Source organism: Cyprinodon tularosa, unplaced genomic scaffold (genome assembly GCF_016077235.1).
Source record: "Cyprinodon tularosa strain WSP-4 unplaced genomic scaffold, ASM1607723v1 ctg197, whole genome shotgun sequence".
NCBI lineage: Eukaryota > Metazoa > Chordata > Actinopteri > Cyprinodontiformes > Cyprinodontidae > Cyprinodon > Cyprinodon tularosa.
The window spans coordinates 626,701-646,137 of NW_024038720.1; the positions used below are offsets into that span (position 1 = coordinate 626,701).

Genomic DNA, 19,437 nt, shown 5'->3' on the forward strand with positions numbered 1-19,437 from the left:
TCAACAGGGGTAAATATTGCAACATCTAAAAAGCCAAAAAGGTACGTTAATGAGTTACTTGATGAATTTGATCAACCCATAGTTGTAGGGTTTGCAGCATAAACAGGACATTACTATAGGTTCGCACAATCGACTATGTGTCGTTCTAAATGTGTACAGTGAGAATTTTGCTCTTTTAGTCATCGAATACCGACTACCTCCTTAGATAACCATTGCTATGAATTAATTCTCAATAAAATAATTAGGAACAGTACTTTAGCTGCTCCAAGAAAATATTTTATTAAGAACTATATTTGCTGAATCATGGGTCATAATCTAACATGTTTCATTATAAATTGACCTAACGAGGGAACAAAACTAAAATATATAGAAAAGGGTTCTGAGGCAATTCGTGCTTTTCCCTTTTAGTACCCTTATTGTACCAACAGATTTTTTTTTAAACATATATTTCCATTTTAATACCAACAATCAAGTCCATTCCGATGTATAAGAATCTGTTTTTTTCTAAAAACAGTTAAGTATTTAAAATATTATGAGAGAAACACCGATAAATAAAAAACTACATTTATAGATATTTAATTTAAATGTATGTTGTCATCATAAAGCCTTACATTATACTTTTCAAAATCATCTTCTCTGAATCCAGGTTGGATAAATAATTCCAACAAAATGACCAAATTCTCAGGTATGAAGCAAACAGAAGTTATCCTAAAATAGAAATAAAAAGAGCGGCTTATTCTTTATTATTGAGATACTTTAATTGTTTGGGGTTCTATTTATTTTTCCCTATCTACACATCACTTCTTTGTATAATTAGTCATATCTCTAATAGAGAATAAGACTCTGTGTGCGTCAGTCTCTGCTGCGCTGTAAAATTACCGCACACCAGTTCTTCTGCTCTGCTTCATTCGGATGCAGCGCAGAGACCAGAGGAACTCCAAGGAGCAGGCGCAGATTGAACATTATGCAGAGAAGCTATATTTTTTTTTCTTATGTTGGTGCATTACATTTTCAGTCATTAAGATTTGATTACCCAAGCTAATATAGCAGCCCAATAACTAATATAATGAGCACAGCTGCTGATACATATACTCATACACGTTTTAATGTATGAAGGTATCTTTAGTGTGTGTGTGTATGTGTATATATATATATATATATATATATATATATATATATATATATATTTTGCTTTTGTTGTTACGCTGTGGCTTTTGTTATCGTTTTGTGGCCTGTTGATTTTGTTGACCCATCTGGGCCACATTACAAAAAATGCAAAAAAGCAAAAAACTATCTTTTGCGATAACTTGTAAGACAAAATTCTGAATAATATTTAAAGACTGATTTATGTAATAAATTACATTTGCATACTTTATCATGTTTATTAATATCAACTTTCAAGAGAAATACATAACAGAAACAGCACAGAAGATTGGTGCAGTTTCTGGTAGATTTGCATTGCAGCGAGAAGGTTCTGAGTTTGAATCCTAGCCTGCAGTTATTTTGCATGCAATTTGCAAGCCCTCTGCAGAATTTCTCCCACAATCCAAAACCATTACGGCTAGACAAAATGGGCTCCCTAAATTACCCTAAGGGATCAGTAAGTTAACCTGCAGTGTCAATCACACATCATCGTTCTTTGCAACCAGGATAAACATTGCACCCAAGTTTGGCTTAAACTAATCTGGTAAAAAGTTCCTTGCACCACTTGCAGAGACTGGTGCGGAAACTTTGCTTTTCCATCCCTGGAGTAAATTCAAATGCACACCATGCAGTATGCAAACAGTATCTATATCCTTTCTGTTTCTCTCTTTGTGTGTGTGACTAGCTCAAGCATTAAATAGATTTCAATGCAGTCCCATGTAAAGAGGTGCATCCCTTTAAAGGCTGTATCCCTGGTTCACTCAGACAAAAAAAGGACTGCATCAGCCCTCTGCAACAGACCATTTGGCCTACTCATGCATCCCTCACTAACCATCATTACCTTAGAAATCAGAGTTGTGCTTATATTAGCACACAGATCAGTGTCCTGGGATCATGAGGCGCTGCAGTGAGAATCTCTTCTCTCATTCCTGAAAGGACAGCTTGCTTGGTACATAGTAATAAACTCTCTACAGGAGACACAGAGAAAACACAGCCTTCCAACAACAGATTACAGATACAATTCAGCATGCATGTAAATGCTCCCTCCTGCAGACAATCCCATAAAGTCGTTTTAACTGCATGCAAGCCAAAGCACTTTATAGTCTGCTGCTCCTGGACAGCCTTAGCAGAGACTTCCTGAGCAGCTCAGTAGCACCACAATCGCACATTATATGTTGGTAGACGGGCTGGGATACACACCTGCGAGTCCCACCACCCTCTGGTAGTCTCTTGTAAGGGGAGGGAGAGCTTGATTGTCCCGGCTTTCCCAGCATGTTAGCAGCAGGTCTGTTATTTGCTGTGCTGTGCTCGTCTCTGTGGTGTCTGACTGTGTGTGTATGCATTTCTCGCAGCTGGTGGGGTTCTAACGCTGACGTCCTCTGCTGTGCACCATGGCGTCATTTCATTCAAAACGACCAGCTTCCCGCCTGTCCTGTGTTGTGGCGCTACAAATGCACACAATTGCCAGACTGTCCCGCTTCGCTGAGAGCTGCATACACTTGTGAATTTTTTTTTTCTGGAAGAATCCCTACCTTTGACCTATAAACCTCACTCCTTTTCTTCTTGTGATGATGTGATGATGATTTTCTTATGATTTAAGCTTCTGTAGTAAATGCATCCTTCGGCAGAGCTCTGCTGTGTGCACCTCCCTGAACTGGACACTCTCCCTTTTTTTCCCCATCTGCAGTGATGCAGGAAATCCACAGCAGAAAATTGCGAAAGCTGGAGAAGCTTGGTTGTTAGGAAGAAAGGAACAGATGCAAGAATAATGTGATAAAGTAATAAGCATTTAACCTGTATAACTTTGATGACTTATTGTAGCTTTCAGGTATATTTATACATGGTTCAAAATGTGAAGATTGCAGTAGAACTTGTTCAAATGTTAATATAGTCGTAGTTCAAATGTAGATTGTAATCATTTTGAAACCAACATGGTTTTTTCTATGTCCTATTTTAACATTACACTGCACAGCATCCCTGTCCAAGAGGATCTCTGTAAACGGCTTAAACAGGAAATTCTGCCAGATGAGATGAACGGGGGAGTAAAAGTCAGGAAAAAAATCATGAGGGATTGAAATGAATACTGAGCTATGACCCAACAGCTGAGGAGACTGATGACTTTGCTATGCCAAAAAAAACCTTTTCTATCAGCTAATATGAGAAGCTTGGCCATAAATGAAAAATGCCTTCTGCAACAGCTAAGGACTGAGGGAGTTCAGATTAAATTGACGATACCCACACATGCACAGGAAGGGAGGGTTGCATCCATCTGCTTGTGCCCTCCTCCTCCTGTGTTGCCCTCAGCAGACTTTCACCCTCTGCTGCTCATTCGCATCCATCTCCAGTACAGACTCCTTCATAGGTCGTTAACGTACCTCCGGAGCCACGGCCCTCATGTAAAGACCTCGTCAGGAAAGTTGATCACGGTACCGTTCTGACAGATCTCTGTGCTTAACGATCGCCAACGGTCATTTCGTCTAAACATGAGTCATCACCTGTAATTCATTTATTTATGAAAAATATGAAAAAGGCTTTTACTTTTAAAGACTGGTAAATAATTCATGTAGAAGCCAATATCAGGTATCTAGATGTGATTGCATGTTGGTGCAAGACCTCCGATTTGAATTAAAAATAGCAGTGAAAAGATCTTTTATATGCTGGATCAATATCAGTTTTATAGCACAGCCAAACATGGAAACATATGTAGCTCTAGATTTCCTTTTTTTATTTTTATTATTATTATTATTAAAATAGTATTTCAAAATAAAGGGGATTTATTGAGACCAAATCTTATAAGTTTAAATGTAATCTTTGAATCTACCTATGACCAATTTTGGTTTAAAGTAACCTTTTAATTTCATTAGCAAACTTATATTAAACAGTGTTAAAATAAAGGTTTAAGACTGGCCCAGCCAGAATACTGACATGATAAAGAGCCAGTGAAGAAAGCTAAAGATCAGGTTAATGGAAAGTCTTCCAACTCAGGGACTTGGCGCTCATTACCAACGATACATCATTTAATTAGTGAAACATCTGGTCAGCAGTTAAAATGGTCCAACACAAAACTCTTTCTATCCATCACCGGGAAAAGTGTAAATCATTTTTAATATTCTTTTTAGAAAAGGGTGTAAAAACTTTTTTTATTTTTTTAAATTCCTAAGAGAGATGTCTGTTTAATTTTCTTGGCTCAATAAAAGCTAATTCAAATCTAACCCAGGAGTATGAGTGATTTCGAATGCAACTAAATTTTTACATGTAAAAACCAAAAATCCTACGGTTGTAAAAAAAAAAAAGTAATAAAAAAAGTAATCAGTAATAAAGACGAGTGTTTTTTACATATTTTAGTTTTAGATTTCTGGGTTATTTATTTTGCACATTTAATTAAATAGCATTTGGATTTTGTTCATTAATAATGTTTCCTGTTGAGATTCAAAAAGGGTAAGTTTAATACATTTAATCAAGATTAGTAATTGTTTAGTAAGATTAGTAATTTTTTGTCATTAACAATTTCTTATTTTATCCCAGTGGAACTAAAATGGTATCAAGTAATGAACATTTTCCTTTACCGGTATATCAATATGGAGTTTAAAATTTTAGTGCTATGATAACCCTACTTAGTCCAAATTCAACAATCCTACTTTTCACCTTCATATATTTCAAAACAACACAACTTACTAGTAAATGACTGAATTACTTTGAAAAAAAACTTGCTTAAGATACATTTTAAGAAGTAGATTTGTATAGTATGAACATTATAAACTAATAAAAAGGGTAAATAAATTTTAAATAGGTGTAAAGGTCAAAGAAAGATAAAGGTATATAAAGATAAATAAAATTTAGGATTACTTAAGATCAAAATTTTGCCTTGTGTTTTAGCTTCCTGTGTTTTACTGTTACTAAAGGTACAAATCCAAAACAAAGAAAAGCCTTTCAACCTGGAGAGACTCACAAGGAGAAAAGGAGCCAGTTAGAGTTTATTGATGTAAATTAAAATAAATGCATTTGTTCCAGAGACCTCAGCAGACGACATAGAGCTGAGCATTGCTGATGATGATACTATGGGCAGATTTATGATAATGGAGATATGTTCCCCTGGGGCCTGGACACTGGAGGTGGACTGGAAGATGAAGGCAGCTGAACTGATTAAGAGGTAGACAGGGATAGTGAATGAGGTGGAGATGGGTTGCAGCTGGTTGGAGGCAGGAACTTGCACCTAATGGAACGGCTTATGCAGGAGAGTTTGATGCCATTGATTGTTGAGACTTGGAGAGCAGCAGAAGATTGGCAGAGGTAGACCTGGGTCTGGAGGAGCCGGTAAGGCTTGGCAGAGTCTTTCCGAATGAAAATAAGCGTAGCCTTTATTTCATATTGGGCAGCTATAAGCTGTTTTTTTGGCAGCAATGGAATTCAATTAAAGAACAAAATGAATCCTAAAAGTAAAACCAAAGAGTACAGAATGCCTTTAAATAGTACAGCACACTTCTGTAGCAAGAAAAAATGGGATAAAAGTGCTGTGCAATGACATAAGGGACCATTAATAATTAAAGAGAATAAAAAGGATTAATTAAAATAAAAGTATTATTTTAAAAGGTACAAAGTAAAAGCAAAGCTGGACTAAATAAGTATGTTTAAATAGCAACGTCAGAGTTTAGTCTAAACAAATATGTTTAAAATCTCTATTTAAAGAAACTTAGGGTTTCAATGCTTTCACAGTTCTCTCATCTTTATTCAGGATTAGTGGAGCATCAGAAGCTGTTTCTCCAGGTTTGCTTCTGGTTTTGGGTATGAAGGGTTGATTTGAGCCAGAAGACCTGGAAGGTCTTAGCATTCGATACACTGAGAACGATTTTGCAACATATTTTGGCTCAAAGCCATTCAGTGATTTACAGATGAACAGAAGTATATTTAATTTTATACTCTGATGGAGAGCCTGAAGTACTGATATTTCAGTGCAGTACTTGCCAATTCAGGTGCTAAAACAGCTTTGTCAATTATAAAAGTTTTTCTAAACTGACAAAGTCAGACTTTTACCTTGGATCTTTTACAGCTTGGATGCAGTAGAGTTTTTTTTTTTATTTCCCAACAGGGAAGGGCCTTTTTACAGCTGCAGCTGGGGTAAACTGGATTGTTTAGATATAATGATCTTCGTCAACTATAGAAGTGGTATCGGTTCAGAGTATCAGGTTGTTCGTAAAAAGTACGTAAGTAAGTAAACAAGAGCAACATTCACTTTGAAGAATGAGCGACACGCACGGCTCATGTTGGTGTTCAATTGATAACAACACTTCATTGGATAACATCAGGTTTTACTGCACTTATTATGGCAAACAGCATGAGTTTCATGAACTAACAAAGGAAGGCTCTGACAGAAAATGGCTCATGAAGTTGTGCAAACTGTGCCAACAGGGACTTAAAGATCTCTGTACGTCAGCCACGTCCCATTCAAATTTAAAGTCACACATCGAGATAAAGCATCCAAGCTTTTGAAAAAACATGAACTATGAATGTGAGCTGGTTTATTTTTTTTATCTGTGTGATCTGAACTTTGAATTAAATTCTTTTTCATTATTAACTGGCAAAACATTGCCGATACCCATATCATTATCGTTGCATCCATAACTTTCTTAGTTTTGGTGAGGGCACAGGAGGCAACATTCTGGATGAACTGCAACCCTCAGAATGATGATTTAGGCAGACTGTTAAGACACTACTGCAACAAAACTTTTCTACGAAAGATAAATGCTTAAAGTACATTTTCTTGAATCCAGGAAATCTCCAGTACAGATTACTGACAGATATTCAGTCAGAATTCTGAGAAAAAAGTCAGAATTCTGAGATTAAAGTCAGAATTCTGAGAAAAAAATCAGAATTCTGACTGAATTCTGATAATAAAAAAAAGTCAGAATTCTGAGAAAAAAGTCAGAATTCTGAGATTAAAGTCAGAATTCTGAGATTAAAGTCAGAATTCTGAGAAAAAAGTCAGAATTCTGAGATTAAAGTCAGAATTCTGAGATTAAAGTCAGAATTCTGAGAAAAAAGTCAGAATTCTGACTTTAATCTCGGAATTCTGAGAAAAAAGTCAGAATTCTGACTTTAATCTCAGAATTCTGAGATTAAAGTCAGAATTCTGACTTTAATCTCAGAATTCTGACTTTTTTCCCCATGTTAAACTGAAATAAAATTTAGAAATCAGTTTACTTTTTTTTTTTTTTCCAGTGGCCCTAATCCTCTTCCGTATCTCCAGAGAAGTTACGTCCTTTAAATTTTCAGGGCCATAACTAAAACAGAGGACACAGAGACAATGTCCTCTGTATTTTTTATTTTTATTTCAATGTATTAATTTTTGCTTAAATTAAATATAAACAAAAAATATATTACACTGAAACTGACTGTAGGAAGATAATCTTGGTCTCCCACATAACTGAGTTGTTTTATATTTTGAAAAGCAAAGAGTAGCATGACTGTTTAATAAAAAATTAGCCTATTAACCACGCAACACACACTGTTGCTATACTGTTGCCACACACAAGCTACCGATGCAGTAAGACCAAGTCCATCAGTCACAGCGGACACTGGAAGAGGAGCACATCAAGCTATAAATGCAGGTGGAGAAAAGTTTAAAGGGGAAATGAAACGTTCAACCAAACTTAATTCAAGAAAAAAACTATGTTTTTTTTTATTATTTTTTGTTAAGGGCGGCGCCATATTGCATCACTTTGAACTGTGACTGCCAGCGGTCAGCTCTAGCAGTAGCAATTGTATAAATTGGATATACCGGTGTTAGATTACAACCATTAAACATTTTAAATATTTGGCTTATTGGAAGACGAAGCTGAAAGGACAATGAAGCATCTAAATCACATCGTTTATGCTTTTCAGCCCATTCACTGTGAGATTCGAGCCATAGTAAGGAGAGAGTGGTGTTCTGCTTCCTTACAGAACACCACTGTGGAGAATATTTAAAACAAAATAATTTTGAGTGGCTATAGCCTGAAGGTATTCCGAGTGTTTATCATTTTACTGCCTATAAGCTGGGCTCTACTGACCAGACAACACACTCTGATAGCGGGTCAGCCACCCGTAAAGACAATGAATGAAAACACGCCAAGCAGGCAGTGGAGTGAAACAAACAGTTATGTTGGCAGGTATTAAATCATCAACTATTCCCCTAACTCCAAAACAAAACGTCCGCCACTAGAGCTTAGTTCTCTAACTTAATCCTTATTTGAGTTTCTTATTAAACACACTTTTTTTATAACTCAAGTTGAAGCTATCAGGATTAGACATCTATGCATCACAGGGCGTCTTAGCCACCGGCTACCACAGCGGATCCAAACCTTGGCTAATTTCTTACTGTGATTTCAGTAAACCCGGCGTACACTGTGCGATTTTCAGGGCGATTTTCCGGTCATGCAAGAACTTTTTGATCTGGCCGACTTTCAGCCTGGTCATGTCTCTTGTACTGTACAGGGGGTTATGAGCAGGGGGTTATGAGCAGGAATCGTGAGGTCGGGAGAAAATCAAACATGTTAGATTTTCTCCCGACCGTCATAGGCAGATCGCTCTGGGCACATGTGCAAACAAGGATTTTTCTTTGTATTCTTCCTCTCAGATGTAAATACAGCAGCATGGCAGGGATGCAATGGGTGAAATGCAGTTCTGTCTGTAAATTTGACAGACCGCAGTAGTCATGTTTGCTCAGCCATGTCTTTTTTCTTAATACGTGGTTTCCTTTTCTTTTTAGAACTTTCAGCACAAAATTGCACAAATTACCAAGGCAGCGCATTTCACTCTAGTGAGCTTAATATTCCCCTTCTATTTGTTTGGCTTCAGGATAGAGAGCTACAGAGCAGCTCCATCTCACTGCGGAGCTGAGTCCGACGTGGTTTTTAGTCACACAGTGTGAGCAGGTAGATCGCATCAGAGCGTCGGGCCGAACATAAATCGTGAGCCGTGACTCACGTTGTACGACTAAACCCTGCGGTTAATCGTACAGTGTGAGCAGTAGCTGCGTACAACGACTGAAAAAAAAATCGAACAGTGTACGCCAGGCTTTACCGAGATCTCTTAAATAAAGATGTAAGTATTGCAGTCGTTGTTTGAGGTAGCCATGTCGATTTTAGATTTTCAAATTTATGGGAGCATTCCTTAATTCTTCCTTTTATCCTGAGACAAGGTATTATTACACATTTTTATAACAAGATTAATACTAATGTAAGAATATCATCAGCTTTTTTCACGCCCACTACACCTTCCAAGGATACAAGGCTAGAAATGTAAAGATCTTGGCTTTATTTGAACATTTTCTTAACCTCAGATGGTTGTTTATTACAATCTCCAGAGCTTCGCTGGATACTTAGAGCTTCCTCCCAGATTATCTACTACTTTCATACAGCATATTACCATTATAGACATTCACTTGAATGTATACATATTCTACCATTAATATTCTTGTATTTGATTTATTGAAATCACAGTCTTGAAGTGACCGTAGGAATCCTCTGACTATCATGAACCAAATAAAATCCAAATATAAAAAATTTTTAAACTGCATAGAAATAAACAGAACATAACTGCAGTAAGCTGACAGCAAACTGTCTGGATTCTTTGTGTAGGGCAGTGTAGCTACCCAAGCCTTAAGCCACCTTCATTCCATAGCTATCAGAAACATTCACTCCCCACAGAATTATGGAATCCGTTCTCAGTACGTGTTAGTACTCACCGATCAATGCAGAAACTGAGAAGACAGGGTCCATTGCCTAAGTATCCATATCTGTCCCGGACAAAAAGCAGAGTTTCTTTCAGCTTACTTTATTGAAAGTGAATCAGCTTGATGAGTGCGCTGGAAAGGCCAGAGAGGGGAGTGTCAGAGAGAAGGAGATGTGCAGCTTCAGCCTTATCTTCCCCTTAACTCTCGACAACATGAGGATACTCCCAACATTTACAAAACCCAGCTTTACCTCGATTGTAGGAAGAGGAATGAAACACGACAGACGACAGAGGCTGGAAAAGGGGAAGCACCCAAGCTTTCACCTTCTCTGGCTACCATAGATGAGAAGCAATCCTTTTGCTTTGTTGTCCAGAAAGTGCTGACCTTAGTCTCTGACTGCAACCAGAGCCCTCTGATTCACCCCGAGTCAACTTTATCAGATCTCATCCAGACTGTGGGAAGGAAAGAGGGGTGAAGGATGGAGAGAAAAAGCTGAGTGGCAGCTCGAGCTGCTGGAAGGACGGTTCAATAATCCACAGACAGACATTTAGGTCAGAACACAGGGCTGAAAGAAGTAGGCTGGTGTAGGCTGATACCATAGCCAGCCAAGCTATAATTCATACCTAAACCCCTCTATATCTAGCCAAAATATATCTTAAAGGTATTTACTTTCAGCTTTCATTTTCATATGAAGAGACATTCTTATTTGTGTTTCCTGGCAAGCCAGACTAACTTATGCTGTCAACATATATCACTCTGGAAAGGAGTGGTTAGGGCCCCATTTAAAAGGCAGACCAGGGCAGGACAGACAGAGTCAGTGGAAAAAGGTTAGAAAAAAATCAGATAACTATGGATGTGACTCTTACAGGAGGAAAGCTCTTACAGAAGCAAGTTAAACTTCTAAAGATATATCCAGCTCATTAAGGACTTAATAAAGGCCATCATAAAAGCATTGCTCCATTGCAGCAACAATATTGATTCCAGCAAAAGGAAATTAAAAACTATCTACTGGACTTTGTTTGCAAGTTTGAAGACATTTCGCTTCCAAGGGAAACTTGGAAACAAAGTCCAGTAGAGTAGATTTTTTTTATTTTCTTTTTTTGGAATGACTATGACTTGGATGATGGAGAATCTTCACCAGCGAACAATATTGATTGTTATAGTTACAGAAAAGAGCTACATTATAGATCATTCTGATGTTGAGATTAAACTCTTCTGAGCTGTGATTGGGGTGGTCAGTTTATGATAAGAGACTTTGAGCTTTACCAGATGGTATTACACCCCTGTGAGTCAGAATGGTTAGGTAGCAGGCTTTTGCTGGCAATGCGTACGGCCGTACATTGTACATTGTACGTCCTACAAATTGTAGGCCCTGTTTTTGGGATGTACGGCTTTGGTGCAACCTAATTTTACCACTGAAAGTTCGCTTAAATTTTGAAAATTTCAAGAGCAGCAAATGCTGGAGTTGGAAAAATGTAACCTTTGCTGCTCGATGCTCTGGATCAACCAATCAGAGAAGCTGATCTACGGGCTGGAAGTGAAACAGACACTGCTCCTCAAGCAGAACGCTATGATCACTTTACTGAAACAGTTATTAACACCTAAATTAACTTAACATGTTGAAAGCTGCCAGCAAAACATGTTCACTTTTATTATTCTGGTGCTTACATTTTGTACCACATTTCTGAAAAAATGCGAAATCTACTACCAGCCACCACAACCAGTAGGCAAAAACCCAAGAGGCGACCCGGCCTGACACTGCTGGGGATTCCCAGTGACAGCGCACCGCCGGTATGTGGGGACATGAGCAGCTCCAACAGCAATTGATATTTTAATGCAGGATCATAATCTTGATGAACTGACTGCACAGACGATGTTTTAGGTGGATTTTCTCGCTTAAAAAAATATTAAAACTACTTTTTACCCATTTATCACAGCCAATATAGCAAAGACACTCTGCCATTGAACACAGGTGCAGCAGACGCATTTGGACACACTTTACTGGATGCATTTGACCTTAATGTGTTCGAGCATAAAAAATCTGATTGTTTGAATTAACCTATGAAACATAATATTGTACCTAAAAATGATCTCATGTCTTCCTTATGAAATTTCCACCTCTAGTCAAGCACACATACTTCTATAATCGGACAAAAGCAGTATTGTAACAGAACAAAATGCAGGAAATATGTGTTTTAAAGAGTCTAAATTTCAGAATTTCCTGGAGGAGGATAGCCCCGGATCCCCTTACGCTGCTCAAAGCCTAAATATGTGATACATCAAGGTGTACATCCTATGAAATATTCATGGCTAAAAGCCTGTTAAGGAGGCTAATATATCTGAGTCAATCAATACAGGAACACCAGTTAAGCAAGTTCAAGCTAGATCTGATCAGCAGTAATATCTTAACCTACTGGTCCTATTATCACTTTAAAAACATATATTACATATATTCAAGTCACAAATTATTCTTATTACTTGATCACTTCCACTCTAAATATGTTTAATCTAACCCAACAGATCATTTGTGATGGGAATTGATGCATGATAAAATAATATCAGAGAAACTTTAAATAAAAAGAAATACATTTTTATAAAAATTTTATAAAAGGCATTCAAAGATAAAATGTGGAAAATGATTTAAAAAAAAAAAAATCTCAATAATCGATGACAAAAAAATAGTATAGGCAATACAGCCAAAATCATATTATGAATGCATACCATGATTGGTCAATGTTTCTAGAGTTATTTTGATGATTCATGCTTTGTTGATGTACTCTTTGGCATCTTCCTAGTCTAGTTCTCTTCAGAGATTCTGTATCCGGGTCAATTTGGGACTCTGTGTGCCCTACTCCAAAACATTAATAATAATGAATAATTCTGATCTTAAATGTGTAGTAACAATTTAGGGGGAAACAGTGGGGGTGCGTAAAAAAAATGCAATATATCGTGATTTTTGATTTATTTTTATTTTTTAAACAAAACCTTTTGACCTAAAACTGAGGAAAAATGGGCTACCTATGAACCACCACTCTGGCAGATAGTGCTGTGGAGCCCTTTTGCTGTGCGGCACAGCGCCATATCTGTGGTTGAGGCAGTCACAGTGGAAGACGAGGACTGATTCAAACACCAAGCAGGATTCCAAAATAACTGAACGATCAATATCATCTGGTGAACATATACAGAGTTTGCTTTTTTATCTATACATATAATTTTGATAGCAGGAAAAATATCGCAATATATGGTGATATTGCAATATAGTAAACGTATCGTGAACCAAAATATCATGACACGGATAGTACTGCATCCCTCATGCCGATACTCACCCCTAGGAAACTGCAAAAACATTTTAAAGAAAATACTTAAATACAGTAGAAATTAATGAGCTACCATAAATCTATGGAGTAAACACTCAAAAAAAAAAAAAAAAGTGCCACACTCCAAATGTTGCACAGCACAACATTTTACAGTGCCAAAGACACAAGAAGTAGCCTACTTTATCTTTAAAATCTAAACCTAAACATTGTCAATAATAATAGTAATATAGAAACTAATCACATTTGTCATCTTACACAGCAATAAAGATGTATATTGGAAGGAGAAGCAGTAAGAGAGAGGAGCTGACATTTTTTAAATTACATTGGATAGCTTTGCAGGGAATAACAGTTGTGTGGTCACTGTGTTCAATAATGCTGCAGAGACTGAAATTGCATCTGACCAGCACATCTGCGCTGACTTGCATTGGGCAGAACAATGTGTCCATTTATCCTATTCAGACTCAATATTTCATTATGAGAGATAGAGTAGCAATATGCAATCAAGTGATAGCAAGCATTTTTGGAGCTTACGCATTCTTTTAATTAGCTGCTGAATATTAGATTTTGATGCGATTACACCGTTTTAGTGAAACTTACCAATGTTTTTTTGTAGTAGATATACCATCTATCGTGTTCTTCTGCAACAATCTATTTAGAACTGCAAAAAAATAAATGCAGTGTTTTTATTCTGGAAGTATTTGAATCAGCAACTTCTATTAGCTGTGGCAGGTTCTCTTCCTGCAGGCTCACTGCTGCAGTTTTTTTCCTCTAACCCAGGAATGTTAGTTTAACACCGAGTGTCGACTTACATTTCCTTTATAAATCAACACGCATCTTTCCCACTTCATTTCGAGGGGGTAAGGAGAGTATCCTTTGGTTGCAATTTACCATTTGGCAGCTAGATGTCACTATTAGGAATCAAAGTATAAAATGAATAAATTAATCTTAAATTGACTGAGCTAATCAATCAACTAACAATGAATTGATTAGCAAAACCTTCCCAAAAAGTGAAGTTTAGTCTTATATTAAGAGGATCCTTCCATTATATAAAGACCTAAACATTGTTTTATTTTGAATTTTAAAAAAAATTATGTTAACTATTTATTCTGCCAAATGTTGCACACTGACTAAAGAAGCAAAACATTTATCAAATTATTAAACTTATTTTCACATATACGGCTCATGGCTCTCCGCCGAGGTCCGGCCCGGTCAGCAGCCAAGCAGTCGACACTTCGTACCCCCTCGGACCTGTGAAACAATTGGGCTGGTTCACTGGCCTGTTCAATTTCAGGGCATGACAAAAGTACATGCCAGAACCAATTAAGGCAACACCCCATGGTTGATGTCAATTTGGTGCTTCGTTTGAATTCACCCGTTTTATGGTGAAAGTTTGGAATTGTGAGATTTGCAAAGAAAGGAGGTGTTGATGGAGTTTGAACTCTGTACGTACATTTCACCCACTGAACTATCATTATTTATATATGACAATGTAAACTCAGATTTTCATTCTATGACCCCTTTAAGAATGAACAGACAAGCCCTCTACTAGACAGTGGTAAGATTACAACACTGAAAGGAATCCCTTTTAAACAGATGTTAATTAATCAGATGGAAGAAGTTTTAATCTAATAGGCCTTTACTTGACAATTATTCAAAGTCGAAATATATTTCGACTATATATTTCGTGCTTTGAAATATATGTGGTAATAAAAATGAAAAGAACAATTACAAACAATTGTTATCCAAGTTAATAAGACAGCAAAATAACATACAACATTTTTAACGCGGACGAGAGAAAGAACTTGGCTAATCCTTTACTTTTTGTTTCCTACCACAATTTTTTTTTTTTTACATTTTAAAAAGTATGATCAGCAGAGCATGTCAGCAACATTACATCATATCCACCATTTTTGTTAACAAAATGGTTTTCAATGTTTCTTGTGTCCCCAGTTTGACATTCTTTGTTATATTGATAAAAGAAAACTACAATAGCTGAGTAATATGTGCCGTTTCTACTCTTCAGATATATTGTATCGTCATTTTTTCAGAACAAGATTTTGACAATTATCTGTACAAAGTGTTGAGAATGAATAATCTGATCTTTAGACTAACCATGCTCTTTAATATTTATACAGAAATCAATTGCAGTAGAAGAAACTCAAAGAGATTTTTTTTCCTGATGCTTAACAGGCCTGCCCACAGTTACATTTAAGAGATCCTGCAGGTATGTGAATAAATTACTCTTGAAGTTAAAATATCTGTTTCTCAGTGATGGATGGCCGTCTGTCTAGAGTTTAGCCCAATGTCAACTGGGACAGCCCTCTAAAGGGAAATCCATGTAGGATAGACATATTTATAGTAATTGCTGTAGATAAATCGACCAAGCTTTTCTTTTGGTCAATACTGAATTTAAGTTTTTTTGATTCCTTGCCTGACAGAAACTATTTTGATCAAAACCAGATTTGTTTTATAAAGACTTAAATGTGCTGCAGATTCTTTTTCGAGCACCATTAGCTTTGACTCCAAAATAAGCATTTCCATAATTTAGTTAATATGCTATGTTTTTGAAGTTCATGTGATCCTAATTAACTTTTTCTTACAGTGGGAGGTTTTCGTTTTGATGCATTTAATAAATTGGGGGATGTCAGATTTTTCAGCATGTGATCTGGCAATGATTAATCACAGCCAACAAAGGACACATTTTTCACTTTCAATATTTCCCCATTTGATTGGGCAATCTCTAATTAAGATGCATAACCTCTTAAATCTGGGATTTTGTTTTTTTAAAAAGAGTTACATTTTCAAGGCTATTGTTTAAAGCCACATTAAAAACATCTGGGAATAATAACAATTATATACATCTTTCAATGATCTTAAATGTATGGTTTTCTCATCTATTGCTCTAGATGATTTCAACAAGGATACAAAATGGAAAGTACAGTATTCAGCTTCCCTTTGTAAAAACTACTATACATCACACTTTTCCAGAATCAGAGAAAATTCTTTCACATTTAAACCTATTTTAATACAAACATTTAACCCCCACGTAATGTTCCTGATATACTTTGTAATTTTGTGATGCAATCCATCTGATACGTTTGTGCCAACCAACAAATCCCTCCTCCTTACACCCCTGTGGGCAGATGAGAGAAGGCTAAAATCACATTGCAGTCGCTCCAGTCTCACTAACATTTGGACAGAATGCAACAGAAGTAACTGCTGGCTAAAATCTGTAAAGAAAGAGTTTACAAAGTCCCTCATTCATTATGAACTGAAAGTGAAATCTCTTAGGTGCTAAGGTTGATTCGAGAATAATAGACTGTTACAAATGACAAAAAAAACTCTGCTTTATATAATAAATGTACATTTTTTGATTGTTACTTGTGGTTGCATCAATTTATCACCATGCAAACATAGTAACATTATTGCAAAAACTAATTTAAAACTAGACCTGAACCTTAAATTGTGTCTGTAAGCCGGTTACCTTGCCTCAGCATGCCTTTTCTCCTTCTCCAAACTACGGGGCTGCACCTCCGATTCATTGTCAGGCGTCTCAATCCCAAAACCCAGAGGCAAGCAATTGCAGCAGCGGGTCCCCATCCTGTCTCAGGCATCTCCTCTGCTGTCTCTGCTCTAACTCCTGCTGCCCCGGCTCGGACTTTCTTAACCTGCCTTAGCCATACAGACGGGGACTGACTCATCACAAATAATGTATGTCATCACACACAGAGCGCACATCAGGCCCACAGGTCTTAACAAAGTTATTCATTGCAGGCTACTGGGTTAAACACTGCAAGTCATGACAAGGCCTGATGGAAAGCTTCCCGCCTGTCCTGCGGGACAGACCTTCCTAGTACCACACTAAATCTGCTCTTTGTTTTCTCTCTTTGAAGGCCAGAGAAGCACGGTACATTATTTAAGCTTAGTAATAACTCATTCTGGACATGACATTAATGACACAATAATAACCAATGTGACCTCCAAGGAGGGTTCATACCGCCTCATTAACAAAAACCCACAAAAAGATCCTAATATGTTATGCAATGATCAATAAAGCCAATTCAGAAAAAAATAAATTACAGTTAACAGCTGAAAGGCTGTCACTCCTTGTTCTGCGGTTCCTGAGTTTTACCTATTAATTTAGTTAATTCCCTTAACATGTTGCACCTTTTGCCAATAAATATTTTAACGTAGTATTGTAAGTAGTGCTGAAACAATTAATCAGACTAATCGTGATTAATCGATTATTGAAATAATCATCAACTAATTTAGTAATCGATTTATCGTTAACTGGGGTGTAGAGACTTGAAAGCCTTGCTTTAGCTGACAGAGTGACCCACTTAGAGCAGAAACTATACCAACATTGTAAAATATATATATATATATCCATTAGTATTTTGCATTTCAGATTAAAAACATTTTTTTTATCTGGCAGCATGCTCTTTCCCAGAAAGGTGTTAGTTTCATTTGGTTTAATTCTGTAAAAAATATCCTTGCAGTAACCTTTTGCTCTCTGATTATTAATCGAATAACGGAAAAAAGAATCGACAGATTAATCGGTTAGCAAAATAATCATTACTTGCAGCCCTAATTGTAAGACCACAATGTAGATACCGGGACATGGGAGTTTAAATTAGGGATGAAGCAATATAAAAATTAGTGCCGACATCAATATCCAATCAAAGATATTGCCATTATGGCCAACAACTGATAGTAAGGGTGTAACAATTCATTTTAGATTTGATCCATGAATGATTTTAGTTCATTTGGAATAATCCGATCAGATACGATTCAGTGACCTGAAATCGATTCAGTAAATCTTTAGCCAAAAATGTTACCAATGCAACAGTGATTAAAAATACCTAAATACTGGAAACTTCTTTTAAGAGAACTCTGGTATAAATTTAATAAATATGGGCATAAACAAAGATATAGTGAAAGAATAATGGCAAATATATTCACATTTTATTTTACGTTCAACTTACACTCCAGATTGAATCAATAGGAGGTTAACCTGTGTCACATTATTTTTAATAAATAAGCTTTTTTTTTTTAAGTGGACTAACAATACATATTTAAATAGTAGCTGTTTCCACTGCTTTTTTCTTCTTTTAATTGAAAATATTACAACGTTAACATAAAAATAAAGTGCAACATCTCTTTAGGTTGAATCTAAAGAAGATCCACCTGCTGCTTCCACTGCTGTTTTGCAACCTAAAAATATTACAAATAGAATATTAATGTAATTTTATATATGCATACTGACATGGCTTCAGGTTAATGAGCAGTGGTTGAGCCTGCTGTAACTCTCATTGAAATAAAGAAACAGCAGAAAAATAGTAACCAGATACTGGAAAAATTACTACAGATTTCTTCTTCCAAAAACATCTGCTGATGAACATGATCTGGTCAAAGTTCTTTGCATAAATAATGATAGTTTTATTTTTCTCTCCAGTTGAGTTTTTGTAATCTCTTACTGAGCATGCTGGCAAGGCTTCTGCAGGGCTAACGGTCAGCTGACGGTCAGCTCTGCAGAAGCCTCGTCAGCATGATGGGTGCCAGTGACTACGGTGGCCTGATAATAATCATTAGTAATCTCCAGCTCTGTGACTTCTCAATCCGTCAAGTTTGCGCCGTCACATCACAGACCGACTTAATCGAGGTACACTTGCGTCTTTATCATTTGAAATGCTCACGTTGCATCCACGAAGAAAAAAAACGACCATTCTTCAATGTGTTATTTCCTAATATTGATTAAATCAATTAATAACCTTTAAAAAGATTTAAGGCTAGTGCGTATAATTTTTATAACACAATTTGCCAAGCACAGATCAATGTGATTGGCTGGCAGGAATACAAATCTATCCATTAATTAAAAGATCATTGTTCTACAACTAACTGATATGTACAGATATTATAGTGTTAAAATGCTCACCCTTTTGAAACCATGAAAATCTGACCACAGTACTGACATTGCTTCTCTGCTTTGGATAAAAACCCACAATCCCCTGCTACATCACTATTACTGTCACATAACCAAACAAACAAATGACCAATCTGCTCTTCTCCCTGTGCCTACTGAACTTAAATGCATGTTATTTTTACAAATAATATACAATGTATAGCTAAACTAGTACAATGTTTTTTTTTTCTCGAAGTATCTAAGCTTTGCTGATTGGCACCTCACCAAACAGCCAGAAGAATACCTTGAAAGGAGATGGGTTACAATGCCTTAACAAAAAAGGTCACCCCTGTAAAAAAAAAATG

At 36.6% G+C, this 19,437-nt stretch overlaps 1 protein-coding gene across 12 annotated transcripts in view; it reads right to left on the reverse strand.

Annotated features, from left to right (window-relative positions):
• Positions 1–19,437, reverse strand: part of plekha7b (pleckstrin homology domain containing, family A member 7b) — a 107,893-nt gene that overhangs the window by 80,552 nt on the left and 7,904 nt on the right. For 6 of the 12 annotated variants that reach the window (XM_038283766.1, XM_038283769.1, XM_038283775.1 and 3 more), the window contains exon 4: positions 9,866–9,916. The exons of 3 other annotated variants lie outside the window; for them this stretch is intronic. In XM_038283766.1, coding sequence (XP_038139694.1) covers positions 9,866–9,916 — 51 coding nt within the window. Of the gene's footprint in view, positions 1–2,343; positions 2,567–9,865; positions 9,917–10,103; positions 10,208–16,654; positions 16,786–19,437 lie in introns of those variants that run through there. 3 more of the 12 variants (XM_038283772.1, XM_038283774.1, XM_038283771.1) reach the window with 3 other exon arrangements.